This window comes from Cryptomeria japonica, chromosome 10, assembly GCF_030272615.1.
Source record: "Cryptomeria japonica chromosome 10, Sugi_1.0, whole genome shotgun sequence".
In the NCBI taxonomy this organism is placed as follows: domain Eukaryota; kingdom Viridiplantae; phylum Streptophyta; class Pinopsida; order Cupressales; family Cupressaceae; genus Cryptomeria; species Cryptomeria japonica.
In genome coordinates this window covers 158,951,655-158,965,893 of record NC_081414.1, presented here as the reverse complement: position 1 = coordinate 158,965,893, position 14,239 = coordinate 158,951,655, and the positions used below count along the sequence as shown (strand labels likewise).

Genomic DNA, 14,239 nt, shown 5'->3' with positions numbered 1-14,239 from the left:
TGCATAGCAGACCAGCAGTAAAATATATCTGTATTCGCACATGCAATTATTACAGAGAAGAAGACCAGAAATAGTCGGCCAAGGATTACAATTCACTCGACTATCCCGTACTCCCTTCCTTGGTGGTACACAACATATTTAAAGGACCCGACGATTGTTGAGAGGTACACAACCGTCAACCAACCGACACATTAACTACCCGAGAGTGACAATCCAATTAATACATTGACAGATAACAAATATTATCAAACATAACGATAGGCATTTTATGCCAACTACATCATCCCCCCCAAAAGAAAAAGTTGCTTTCCAGACGACAAGTAAACATCAAGTAATATCTGAAAAGACTAATGATAAGAGTGTAGGCAATTACTTGTACTAGACAACCACAACTTGTAGTATACCTGCCAAATCAAATGGGGGTTTGAGGGCAGCATCCCTTGCGGGGTCGAGGGGCAGCGCCAACACTAAATTTTGACCTTCAAAATCACACGGAACTCCATGGCGCACAAGATTTTCATGATTTATTAAGATGCCCCTGAAAATGGAAGTTCCGTGTCAAAATTATCATGTAGAAGCTGTGGACGCCTTAGATAATTGAACTTATGATGTTGTGGCTGCCACACCCAATGATTTGACCACACTACACTCCTACCAAGGTGCCGCTATGTTGCTGCCAAGTGAATCACACAATGTACCAGACCCCTCACCTGTATGGCCTGCTTGATGCAAGGCTCTCAAACACCGTATGACAAAAACAAACGTGTCCTTCGTACACCATACCACAAAATTGATGGGCATGCCACTAAGTGCTTCCTTACGCTGTACGATAGAATTGAAGAGCATTGTACAAAGTGTCTAGTCTAGATGCCGTACGATAGAGTTGAAGAATATTGTACGTGTGGTCTATGTCGTACGTTGTATGGTAATGATGTTACCAAGGTCCATCTGCTGGTTGGGAGGGTTTGTACACCGTATGACAAAATTGAGTTCCATCGTGCAGTCCGTACACCGTATGGTGAAGACCAAGATTGTTGTGAAGAGAGCCGTACGACAAAAGTATGGATTGATGTGTGAGCTGAAGCTGCCGTACAAAAAATGTCATACATGATGATTGCCGTACGAAATAGTTATGCCGTACGAGACAGATGCCAAGGGGATGTTGCATATGCAGATGCCAGATTGCCGTACAGGTTTGGGAACAACTTGCTTTGTGTGGAAATGAACACCTTGTCGTATGTGGAAACAACACCAATGAAGCCATACGAAATTCAATGGATGTGATCGTATGGTTGCATGCCACCGCCGTACGGTATGGAATGAAGCAAACTGCTGTTGTACGGAATAGTAGGGAGTCTGTATAGGTGTAAGATGTTGTGCACAATGTCGTCGTATAGTTGCAAAATGAGACGGTCGTACGGGTGCAACCTAAAGCTATCATACACAATGTCGTAGTATGGGTGCAAGATGTTGTACACAATGTCGCAGTACGGGTGCAAGATGTTGTACACAATGTCGCCGTACAAGTGCAAAATGAGAATGTCGTACAGGTGCAGAATGAAACTGCCATATGGGTGCAACTTGAAACTGTTGTACAAGGAAGTTGGGAGTTTGATTTTCTCTATAAATTTTCTATGATGTTGATTTTCCTTCACAAGTACCTGTACACTCCACATTACATATTCTACTCTTCGTACTATCAAATGTATCCCTCATTACTTTATCTGCTTTCATTGGTTGCTCTTCACGAAGAGTTGTAGCTTCAAGAAAATTACATGTTGGTGAAAATACCTCGTAGTCCTCCATTTGCTAGTGAAATAGTGCATTCAAGGAACTCGTCTCATCTTCAAAGCAATCTTCCAGTTGGAGCACCCCTTCATCGTTGGGTTCCATGCCTTTCCTCCCTTCATCCATACCTAACTCTCCACCCTCAGATGCTGAGTCGGAGAATGCCGGTTCTTCACTCGCTGCCTAGTTCCTCAAGTCAATGACATGCTTCCTCCCATCACTCTCGATCGAGAGTGTGTTCGGCTTCCAATTATGATTTGACTTGACAATAATCAACCATCCCCTCCCAAGGAGTGCACCGTATGCCTTCTTTTGTAATGGGATGACTACAAAGTCCAAGAAAAATTGTTGTGTCCCAATCATTACTTTTTGTGCCATCAATGTTCCCAACAACTCGATGTTGTGCTGATTGGCACCTACCAAGTGGAAGGTCAACAACCAATGTGTCGACTTTTCTAGACATTTCCAAGTGTCCTACGGTAGCACATTAACTCCCGAGCCTCCGTCAACGATGGTGTTTGCCAACTTTTGGCCTATTATTTCCATCTTGACAATAGCCGACTTCCTCTTGATGCTCATTGTTATCAACATTGGATCACTGGCCTCACTCCCTTCGAGTGGTGGTTTTCCCATCAATTCCTCCTTTTGTGGCTTACATTTTTTCTGGATGATTGTGTCGTTTGTGTTGGCAATTACCATTCTTAGTTGTGGCATAGTTTGAAGAAGGTCTGCCACCTTGATAGGTATGGTTGTCTGTAGCACTGTCGAATCATGTTCTTCTCTGACTCCCGCAATGATGTACTTGCAATTCCATTGGAGGTTACTCGTTCCTTCGCCAACACTTGTTCTACTTCAACTTTGGCTTCTTGGAATCGTTCCTTCTCCGTACAAAAGTTCGAATACATCGCCTTCTTTGTCTGTGCTCTCGTGATTGCCAAAACTGTGTCCACTTGTTCCTCCACGTCTAGCATATTAATACCCTTCTGCTTCAGACAGTTGGTGTCTTCATGGTCACCTGGTCCACACCATTTGCACAATAATTGTACGTTGTCCTTCTTGTTCTAGCAGTCTCTCACAAAGTGTCCCCATTCGCTACATTGTTAGCACTGTATGGTAGGACGTCCTTTGGAGTCATACTGTATTTGATTTTGCCCTCGTTGATTTCCATAACCACCTGGCAATACATTCTGTGGTTTCGATGGGCTAGACTCCCCTTGTGTGAAGAGTACTTGTGTACTTCTTGTTTTCAAATTGTATGGACATGCCTTGATTGAATGCCCCAACACTTGGCAAATCTCACAAAACATATTTCTAGGAGAATTATCTTTCATGTGCCCCTCGCTTTTACATTCAATACACCATAGTTCATTACTTTCTTTATTGGTTCCTTTCTGAACCTTCAATTCTTTCATCATTCTCAACATATCCTGTTGAAGGGCTCGTACAATTTTGGATTCTTCGTCACTGCTACCTTCGGTGCTCTCGTCATCGTCGATCTTCCTCTTCCCTTGGGAGGAGGTTTTGTTTTCACTCTCAATGCCCATCGTTTGATTGTAAGCATTAGTGTATGAGGACGAAGGCACTACTTTCATCTTATTGTGCAGGGAAGGGATCAATCCCTCAGTGAACCACCTCTTCTTCAACCCGTCGGCTGGCTGGTTCTTCATCTTGTTCAACAATTCTTTGAGCCTACGGTTGTAAGTGCGTGCACTCTCATTTTTACCCTACTTGGTATTATAGATTTTTGCTACAATCTCGTTGTCATCCCTTAGGAGTTTGAACTCTTCTTCGAACGCCTTCTTAGATCGGTCGATCTTGCCTTGCACTTGGCATCGAGGTCTGTGTACCAGTTAATGGCAATTCGCCGAAGGATGGCGGGAAATGCTTCAGCCAGTAGTCTTGGTCATCTAGGCCATTCGCCTCCCATATTGTTGTACATGTTTTGCAATACCGTACGAGATCCTCCGATCCATCCCCTGTATATTGAGGTTAGCATGCAGTGCAGGTTCTTAGAAATGAATCATTGAAGTTTGATGATCCTGTCTATCATATCTTATGCGAATGTTTCTTCCTCCGGGTAGGGAAGAGTCGGAAGACTCTACAAATTCTTGGCAAATTACTTATTCATAATTCTATTGGTGACAGGTAGAAGGTAGAAGATATTGACATATACGATTTAGAATGACTGGATATTTAAAAAAAAATTCAGAAAACTATAGCAATTATTAAGTTAATTTTGACAACAAATATTGCTATTGGGTTAAAAATATTCCTCCTTTTTTTGTTTTTTAGAGTATTAACAAAATGAATTTAACACTTCTTAGTTTTAGGCTTTTAGCGATTTCTTTGTTTTTCCTGATTTGAGGAATGTGTGACAAGCCATCTATGTCAAGTGCCTTTAAGAATATTGCATTCATTTGATAGAAATATTGAACAAGGAAATCTTTTAGAAAAGCCTAGATGTTATTTTTGGTTAGGTCTCAAATAGCACATGCTCCTTAAAAGGATGATATATGGTTATGTGTAACTACAATAATTGATGCATCTCCATACTAAGGATCCTCACTTACTTTTCGAACCCAAAGACATGACCATATAAGGTGAGGAGCTAAGGAGGGGAGGAATAAGGACAGCCAATTCCTTCTTGAAAACTCTAATGAGAGGAAGATAAATGATAAAAATTATATGAACAATGGAAAATCAAACAGTGTAAGAAACATGTATCATAAAATAGAGGTAATTTAGGCCCAAAGATGGCTAGCAAATATGGTGATTCCTATGCATAATTTTTTTTTCCTAAAATTATGGCAGGTCAAATAAGGGTAAGATAGGAATGAAGTTATAAAGTTTCAGCAAATGTGTTGATGGCCACTTTTCCCATATTAGGCAAATTTGAAGGCAGGAATATGCAAAACTAGCAATTTAGTGATCTATAATCATTAAATGATTCCTCCATATTCCCAATTTTTTTTCCAGAAGACAGCTAGAGAATGGAGATTTTATCACCCTGCATTTCAAATACATTTGTTTTTGACCAGTACTTGCAAAATTGGACATGGCGAGTGCTAAATTTTGGCTCTCAGAGATGATACTTAGAAAGTTCTTGAGAGCAACAGAGTTAGGATTCCTCCCTATTCCTGTCAGTTTTATAAAGTAGGCCCTCAAAGAAGTTAATAACCTCTTTTTCCATCTCCTTCTAAGTTTCCACAATTCTACCATCTAGAGTTTCTTATCTGAGAATTCTATCGATCTGTTTTTCTGTAGCCCAATGAAAGAACTTTGTATTTCTATCTCCTTAACCTATGAAATCTCTACTTTCTCTTTTACCTCTAGAAGATCTCTCTTTAGGATAAAAATCATGTAGAAGTTCCATGACATCCTCCTCCACTTCCCCCTCGTCATCAAATTCAAATTAATTAGTGGCATCATAAATGTTTATCTTCTGGATGTAGATTGTTAGAAGAGATCAATTTGAACAATTTTTTGCTCCCCGACTTCAGTTTCTTCTTTAGGAAACTTAGATTTTCTAGTATGGAGAACATTCTTGTTCCATGAACCTTGAGGCTTCAACCCAGCATCTACCCACTGAATCTTGAACTTTGGATTCTCCAACCACGTCTTCTTGAATCTAAAGATGGCATTCTTAGCGAGGAGTCCTCATTGATCAAATCCTCCCTCTTGCATGACTATGAGATCGGCTTCAGCCAATGTTCAGTGCTCAGAAATTTGTCCAGACATTCAGCAACTTAGTCTTCTACTTTGTGGTCGTTACTCCAAGTAAAGTGCCTATAGCAATATTTGTGTCCGAGAGTTTCAGGTCTGAGACATTCTATAGGGGCTCTAGATCATGTCCTTGAACTGATTACACGCCATGCTCTAAAAGCATGTTCCAACCATCCACTAGCATCCATCTCTACACCACATATGTTTCAAAAGTTCTAGAGACGTTTTGTAACCCTCATTATCACACAAACTGTAGAATTTTGTCAGCACCAAATTAAGACAGGCATTGAGACTTTGAACATTCCATGTTATCCAATTCTTTGACACCTCGAAGTTTCAAACATTTCACATGAGACTGAGTTATTTATTCCATAATATTACTAATCTTCCAGCCCGCCCCTTAGGATCACTGCCCTAATCTTAAATGTACTACACAAGAATCTGCCATATGTTTCTAAGTGGCTTCTCCTTACTCTAGTTTCTTGCAGCATTATAACATCCAGGAGTTTGCTTGGTTACCAATCTTCTCTTGGATGAAGCATACTTTCCCTGATCTTTCAAGATATGATTCTCGCTATCTAGATTTGTATTTTTTTGCACTTTTATCCCAGTAGAGGTTTTGATCCACTAGCCACCTCTATCATAGTTTTTTTTGGGTCTTGACATTGATACATCTCCCCCTCTTTTTCTTGTTAGTTTTTAGTGATCGGATTAGTAGTAATTAATAGAAAACCAAACTAAAAATAAAGCACACACATAACACGCTTATACCCTAGGAAAACCTCCCTCTTGGAGGTGAAAAACCCAGCTACAATATCTCAGATCTTAATATTAACAAGGGTAGATAATTGGTTACAACTTAGCCCAGCTAGGGCACAAATCTGAATATCAAATAAGCACACTTATCTGATGTCCTGATCATATCTGAATATGACCGAATCCTTTAGAATATTATGTGCAGACCCTGAGTGAAGTTCGCTGGTAGGTGACAGCAGATTTGGCAAGCATAAAATGTAATTCACTTAAGCTAAAACCCAAGGGGAATTTGCTCACCCATAATTCATTCGCTTCGCTTGTAGACAGGCTCACCTACCTCAAGAAGATATTCGTTGATCATGTAGCAAAGAGATATATTGATTGATGTGTAGGTTCTATTTGTGACTTCAAGTCACTTCTTATTTATATGCCTCAAACTCCTTTGCCACTTAGGTCGGCCTTGGCACCAAATTACAAATTCACAAGTTACATTATAGGGTCAGACCAATATCACAAGTTACATCGGTTAGGACCTGACCAATAACACTTTACAAGTTAAATATTAGGTGTACCCAAATAGGGCCTGCCCTATTATAATATATTACACAATTGCCCAAATAGGCCCAGTTAAACATATGCCAAATTGCTAGGCCAAAGGCCACTTAGCAGTTAGGTGAACTAGGTCGGCCCAAGCAAGGGATCCGACCTAGCTATAAATCAACATTTCTTTGGTCAATATTGGATGTCTTCCTTTCAACAGCTGACTGAATGTGGGTCCTTTTCTTTGCTTATCCAGATTTCCTCCTCTTTCCCTTTCTCCCAGGTCCTCGGTCTCATCAAAATCTGCTATGTACTCTGTGACCAAAGAAATTCCTTGAGCCTCATCAATGTTGACCTCCTGAGATGCTCCTGCATTTCCTTCAATGTGCCTTCAATATTCTCCTTGATTTCATTACCCTCCATTATGTCCTTTCCCTTCAAGGTAACTATACTTTGTACTCTGTAAAGCCCTTCTCTATGCATCACTTTCCTAACTATCTGCTTCATTTAGCCCCATGTCTTGATCTTCTCCTTCCTGACTTGATTCCCTCACCTTCCTATGCCTAGCTTTGGTTGTATGCTTTCTTTAGGATTTTGCAAATGTTTCCCATCAGCTAGAAATTACCTTTGGCTTTGGAAGTAATCTTCTGCTGCATTGTCAGCAAGCATTTTGTTGCAAGATGGCCATACTCATGACAAGACACTGCATTTGAACATAATGCATTTATAGTCGATTGGATGGATCCACTCCAATCCACTGATTTCAATGTTATACTCTTTGGCAACAGGTCAATTTAGGTCCAGCTGATAACATATCTGTGCATACTGAGCTGCACTTCTTCTTCAAGTTGCTTTTGAAGCCCACACGAATCTGCCCATTAAATTCCTGAGAGATTGGAAGACATTATCCGACCACAATTCATGCATCCATATTTTTATGGGGTTAAAGCTAATATTACTGCATTTTATAAACAGGACTGCATTTTGAAAAGATCAACTCCTTGTTTGCCTCATTATCAAAACAGCTACGATCATCAACAGATATTCAAGTGATTACAAAATCCCCATGGGTTTTCTAGTTCTTTCTTTCCCCCTCGTACAGATTATCAATAGATATTTGACACCAGCAGATCTACAAATCAGACCTGTGGAGAGAAGTATATGAATATTACCTTAAAGTTTTTCCATGTACAGTTACAGAACTGTGCTGTCCTCCATTGCTTCCAAGCACTTGGATCCGCTCTTCTGTCCTAAGAGAAAGCAATTTTCTAGCTGCTCCAATAGTTGTGCAAACCTTCATCTAGGTCACTTCTAAGTTACCTCCTATTTTTGCAAAAGTTTATCTAGGTGGAGCTAGAAGTTCTGTTCTTTGCCCTTCATTCTCAAAAAGACTATCTAAGACCTTTCGCAAAATCTCACACTACCAAAAGAAACAAAATGTGATCTACTCCTCAGCTCAGGTCAGATCACCATACAACAAACCCTAACAGAGCTCCAAACATTCCTCATTGAGGCAATCAAGGCTGCCAGATTGAGGGGAAAAAAAATATGGGTGAGCTGGACATGGCCATGGACAATGGTTTTTCAAATTTCAGTATTGAGGTGATACACACCTCCTATCCACTCTAATCATTAATGGGACTAGCTTTATATAAGAAACTTTTGGATATCTACACTCTATGGTAAAGGAAAATCCTGCATAACAGGACTTTTTATGGATGGTTACTCTCAATGGTAAAGGAAAAATCCTGCAGAACTGGACCTTTGTAGAGAGTCCATTGTCCATGGTCTGTTTGACTTTGGGATACCTCTCAAACAACAAATGCTTTTTAGTGTATGGAATAGCACTATAAGAAAAAATCAAGGAAAACCCTCCATGTGAACTAGTGGCTAGTTCATTGGTGCAGGAAGAATTCAACTAATTCAGGTATTCCTGCAGACAGGAGTGGTATACCTACTCACCCTTTTTCATCTGCCCCAAAGCAACTGAAGCCTAAATGGTCTAGCTACAACACAAATTATTGTGGCAAGTGCTAGAAGAAGTAAAACCAAAATGCCCTGTTATCTTCATCAAAAATCACTCTTCTTAGAAATGCTATAGGATTTGAACTAAAGGATCTCAAAAAATCTAATCATCCTTTTGTAATGAAATGAGAATGGCTATCATATACATTTCTTATGGTCCCATTGAGTCAATTAGTTAACTCATAAGTACGTTCTGACTCCTGATCAAACAATCTAGAATGCCAACTGAACTTATCAGGGCTAACTATATATGGACAAATAAAAAGGGAATCCTTTCTTCGCATAGATTCTTTAACATGGCAAGTCAATCATTGCAGCCCAATCTGCTTCTAAGAGGATAGCTAGAGCAGGAAACAAACTCTCCAAACTCAACTAAATCTTCTGCAACTCAGGAAAGATCATAATAGACTGGGGTAGACTTATCTTGCTGCTTATATGAATGATAATAATAAGTGCAAGGAGTGTAACTTCCATCTTCTTAATTATGTTGTGGCTAAACTGCCTAACAATTTTTTTTTCCTTGCTGATGAATTGAACACTTCACATATACTCATTACCATTGCAAGTAATCAGTGTGCATGGAATCAACATCCTTCTGGAAACTGTATCGGGAACTCCACACTTGAAGCTTCTGCACACAGATCACTTGAACCACAGGATATGATGGTGTTTTTGGTCTCTTAATGCTTGGCCAAAAATCCAAGCTTTCCTTATTGTTGGCCACTGTAATGTCCCCTTTTTGGGAGGCTGTCAATTTCCAATGATTAACATACATCACTATTTAAACCAGATTAAATTAGAAACAATGAATGTTCCATAATACATTTGACAGTTATCCTACTTAAGTCCCGATTCCTAAATTCTCCCCCAACATCATCCCGGAGGAGGATGGGGAATTACTTGTCATAGCGTGTTTGGAAACAATCTACAAGCAGGCTTCCTCAAGGCATTGGGAATGCATGTTCATACCCATCTCTCGGGACTCTCCCTCAAGGCATTGGAAATACATGTCCTCACCCATCTTGGAACTTAACTACCTTGTGAGGATTTACTCAGCCTGTCCCTACACAACACCAAGCTCTCCTTTTAAGGGGCTATAGCGAGTGATTAAGGAATAGGCTGTGAATATATGTAATATTCCCACAATTTTTTTTTTTGATTTTTACAGCAAGATCACAATCACACCAATCACCCGTTAGGGTTAGAGCAATATAATCCAAACAATTGAAAGGAACCCTACACCTTTTGATCACCGAGAGCCATAACTGGGAGAGTGAGAGCATACGGTAGTAGGGGATCGTTAGTAGCAAACTGCTGAAAGTACTGATTACAATAATGGGTTGCAAGCCAGCCCCTTCCGCTTAACCAACGGGTAAACAAGATACTTGGTGGTAAACCAGCCAAGGCAACAAGAGCACACTCAACACTAATCACTCTATCGCAATGTTTCAACGGGAGGACTAAACACAACAACAAAGCTCAACTCGACCGCTTATGCAGCGGGAGAACCATTACAAACAATTATCACTCGACCGCTTATGCAGTGGGAGGACATAATTACAATTATCCAATGAAGGCGGAGCCAACCTCTTCCACTTTTCAGCGGGAAATACAAGTATAAAGTAGGAATAATTGATTGTTCAGTACTACTGAAATCAGCCTTACAATAAGTGTACCTACATTGCACTGTTAGCATCCAAGAAGCATTACATTCTCAATGTTATCAAAGAAATGATCCCAATCAGCTACAATGAGAACTATGGAGGTGACAAGCCAAAACCACTACTAACACCAAATTCTGAAATTCTGAAAATGCACAGAAAACTCACCAAACCAGCAAGCTATGGACACACTAATATGCTAACAAATCATCCAAATCAACTCCGAATTGCACGAGAACGGAAGCAAACAGAAGGTATAGCATAGACGATGAGATCCAAACCTCAAACCAGGCACACGAACACCACAAACACTCAACATGCAAATTGAGGCACCACCAAAATGGTACGACCAAGCTGTAAATTTCGATCTACAACTAAAAATCTGAATCTCCAAGTCTCAATCTTGCTAATTTGTGAACCATATCACCCAGGGAGTACAGATAGATAGAGCTGATATGCAGAATGATGCTCTAAACACACAGGCAGCTACGAATAAAACTCACTTCCAGCCAAGTTAGAACCAGCAACATAGAGACTCCAAAACTCACACTGAAAATTGAATCAAGCACTCCAAAAACATCACCCAAAATCAACTATCTAGCTAGGTACTGGGTCTCCAGTATGAAACTGAAGCAACTAGGAAACTCTTCCAACTTCAAAGTTCAGTCACTCACCATTCCGGCAGCATAACGGTGTAAATTCTCAAGATGATCAAATGAGGAGCCCATACCTTGTATTTATAGATTTCTCCCTCTGAAATTCAAATGCAAATGGCACCCAAACTCATCTAAAACTCACTTCATTTCATTTCATGTCACATCAAGACATGGCGTCCCCTTTCCAGCCTCCCTAGTTGAACTTTATCAAGGTGCACAAGTTTGAACTTTGAGAAAATAACATTTAAGTGTAAAATGACTTCATTTGGACGCCCACCTGACTTCGGAAAATAGAATGGGATTTTGGATAAATAACATAATTTTTCCTTCCTAAGTCATTCCTCCAAAATATAATCAGTGAAATAATTAAATATTAAACTTTAGAATAAAGTGATAATAATTAATTAACAATTGTAAATCAACCACTGATTGCTGCCAAATCAATCATGTGAACGGAGATGTAGAAAACACTAATTTGAATTGGATTGGAGCTCTTCTTAAGACTGCCAAAACTAGCATTGCCTGAATTGACACTTACTAAAAATAGCAAGTCATGAAAACATCTCCGAAAGACATGCTCGTCAGACCTTATGAGAGAGCTCGAAAAACCGAGAAAAACTGTACTATCCAGTCAGCCCAACACCCACTTACTAAAAATAGTAAGTTCAAACATCTCCTCAGAATTGAATGCATGTTATACCACCGTGAAACTCACGAAAAACCCAGAAGGAATCCACGAACAAAAATGTAGAATTCCCACCGGACAGTCCTCAAATGGCTTGTGCAAAACTCCACAAAAATAGGAAACCCTAATTCTCCATTCCAATCAGCCTATGGGTCTCCGAAATAGGCCAATGGACCATTGATTACTCCTCACTGAGAAGGGGGCATTAAAATATATTAACTTCAATGGATTATAAACTGCTATTTATACTATGGCTTACACGCTAGACTGTACATTGGTCCCCTTATTCCTAGCAGCATTCATATATAATATTCTGTAAATCATTGTGGATCCATAAGTAAGTCACAGCATACCTATTTGCTGTTATATGATGCTTAACCACAATAATATATATTTTATTTCTTCCTGATCTCTTTCTTGTGATCAGTATCAAATATATTTTATCATTCCCCTTCATCGATGCTCTTTTGTGGAGTGGCAGTTTGGTTATATAAATATCCTTTCCCCGCGTGTGAGTGAAGAGAGGTGTCTAAACCATAAACGATGCCCCCTTTGGACCTTTCAAACTAAGATCATACCTTTTGGGGAGTAGCATATATTAAAAGGGAATCGCTTCATTACAGCCAGCGATTAGAGCTAGTTACTAACAGATATAGCTTGCTATTTTCTATTAATAAATATACATAAATTATTAATATTTAATAATAGACTTTTATTATTTAGTGAATCTGATATATTTATATATTGATCACACTGTTCATTCATATCTTTAATTTGAACGAACAATAACTCACAAATAACGGATACATAAATATATTCAAATATAAATTACTGTCAATATAGGGGATGACAGCCACACAAGGGAAGATTCTAACAGCTGATAATCTCTACAATCTGTCTCAATAATCATCAACAGTAGATTAATCATTCAAAACTTTTTCTTTTTCCAAGGAGATCTGAAAAACAGTGTAATACTCATTTCAACAAAAAAGATCATAAATTATTTAGCGAGTTACGGACAATCTAATGCTAATGACCTTAACAGCTTGGAAAGACTTGATTCTCTGAACTATTGTCATAGGAGGACCCCGAGGTTTGTCTACTGATTGATTTGGATGGCAGGAACTACAGAATTCTCAATAATCAGAGATGGACTCTTCAATAGGTTTGCTAGCATATCCAAATGCAATTCAAACTGACAGTTGTGATCCACCTTGGAAATGCTGTTCCAACTGGTCAAGGCTTTAATCATGGCAGAATTAGATGCTTGAAGGTCCTGAAGAGTGCCTTCTCATTATAGACCTCTGAGGATCAGTGTTACAGTGATTGTCAGATGGGAACAATCTATTGCTTTGCACAAGCTGAATTCAGACGGCCATTTACAATCACAAAGGAGAGATCATTATTCACTATAGTAAGTGAATAGTATAACTTAACTCCATGTTGAAGGGACTCTCAACCGATCATCATCATCTGGAGAGTGGCAATAAATATCAAAGCACATAGTCATGAAGTTCCCAATACCATTGTTATCTTAAATCCATCATTTCCAGCACTCTGTTTGAGATGAAAAGCTTCACTTATTCAAACTATTGCTGATTTGCTTGCCTCACTGGCTGGACCTGGGAAAAGATGATTTATCAACAAATGTGTACAGATAAGTTTGGACCATGGTCAAATGGAGCTACAATCTCATCATGTGTGAAAGGCATTCATTGGGCTTTTGTGTTTGTAATGTACTTATATATAGCTACTATATTAGGAGATGTCTTTGTTGTTTTAGAGCAGGTGTTAAATTTGCAGTGCAGTTCAAGTTGGCATGGGTGCTCTAACAGGTCCGACACAAGTTTCTTTCTGCAAATCAAATATTTTAGGATGGCATTCACTTATTGGTGCCTGTATTCCTTTGCACTACTTATTTCAATTAATCCAGGCATTTTATTTTGGAAAAAAGAAAGTATACTTCTTTTGAGTGTGCATGAATTTAAAGAGTTGTGAAGTTCTGTCCATTCGCAAAACCTTATATTTTACATTAAAGTAGCCAATATATATAACTTTAAAGAGTTGTGAAATTCTCTCTGTGGAAAACTCTTTTATTTCATTACATTAATTTAGCAACCATTGACATTTCTCCTTTATATTAAATTGTCAATGCTGTTTTTGAGATGTGTTCAAACTCTCAACTTATTTCAGGATAATCTGGAAGCAGAAGCAGAGGTCTTGCTTGATCCCAACACACTCAGTGAAGATGGAACAGTTGCTTTAAATACATATTCAGTCTCTGAAAATGCTGAATTCTTGGCAGTTGGTTTAAGCTCCAGTGGTAGTGACTGGGTGAACATCAAAGTTATTCGGATAGCAGATAAGACTACAGAACCTGATTCCCTTTCATGGGTATGTTTAAT

General features: G+C 39.1%; 1 protein-coding gene across 1 annotated transcript in view; it reads left to right on the top strand.

Annotated features, from left to right (window-relative positions):
* The window catches only part of LOC131064697 (uncharacterized), a 33,491-nt gene that overhangs the window by 3,094 nt on the left and 16,158 nt on the right, over positions 1 to 14,239 (top strand). Inside the window, exon 3 of the mRNA XM_057998936.2 lies at positions 14,028 to 14,228. Coding sequence (XP_057854919.2) covers positions 14,028 to 14,228 — 201 coding nt within the window. The remainder of the gene's footprint in view (positions 1 to 14,027; positions 14,229 to 14,239) is intronic.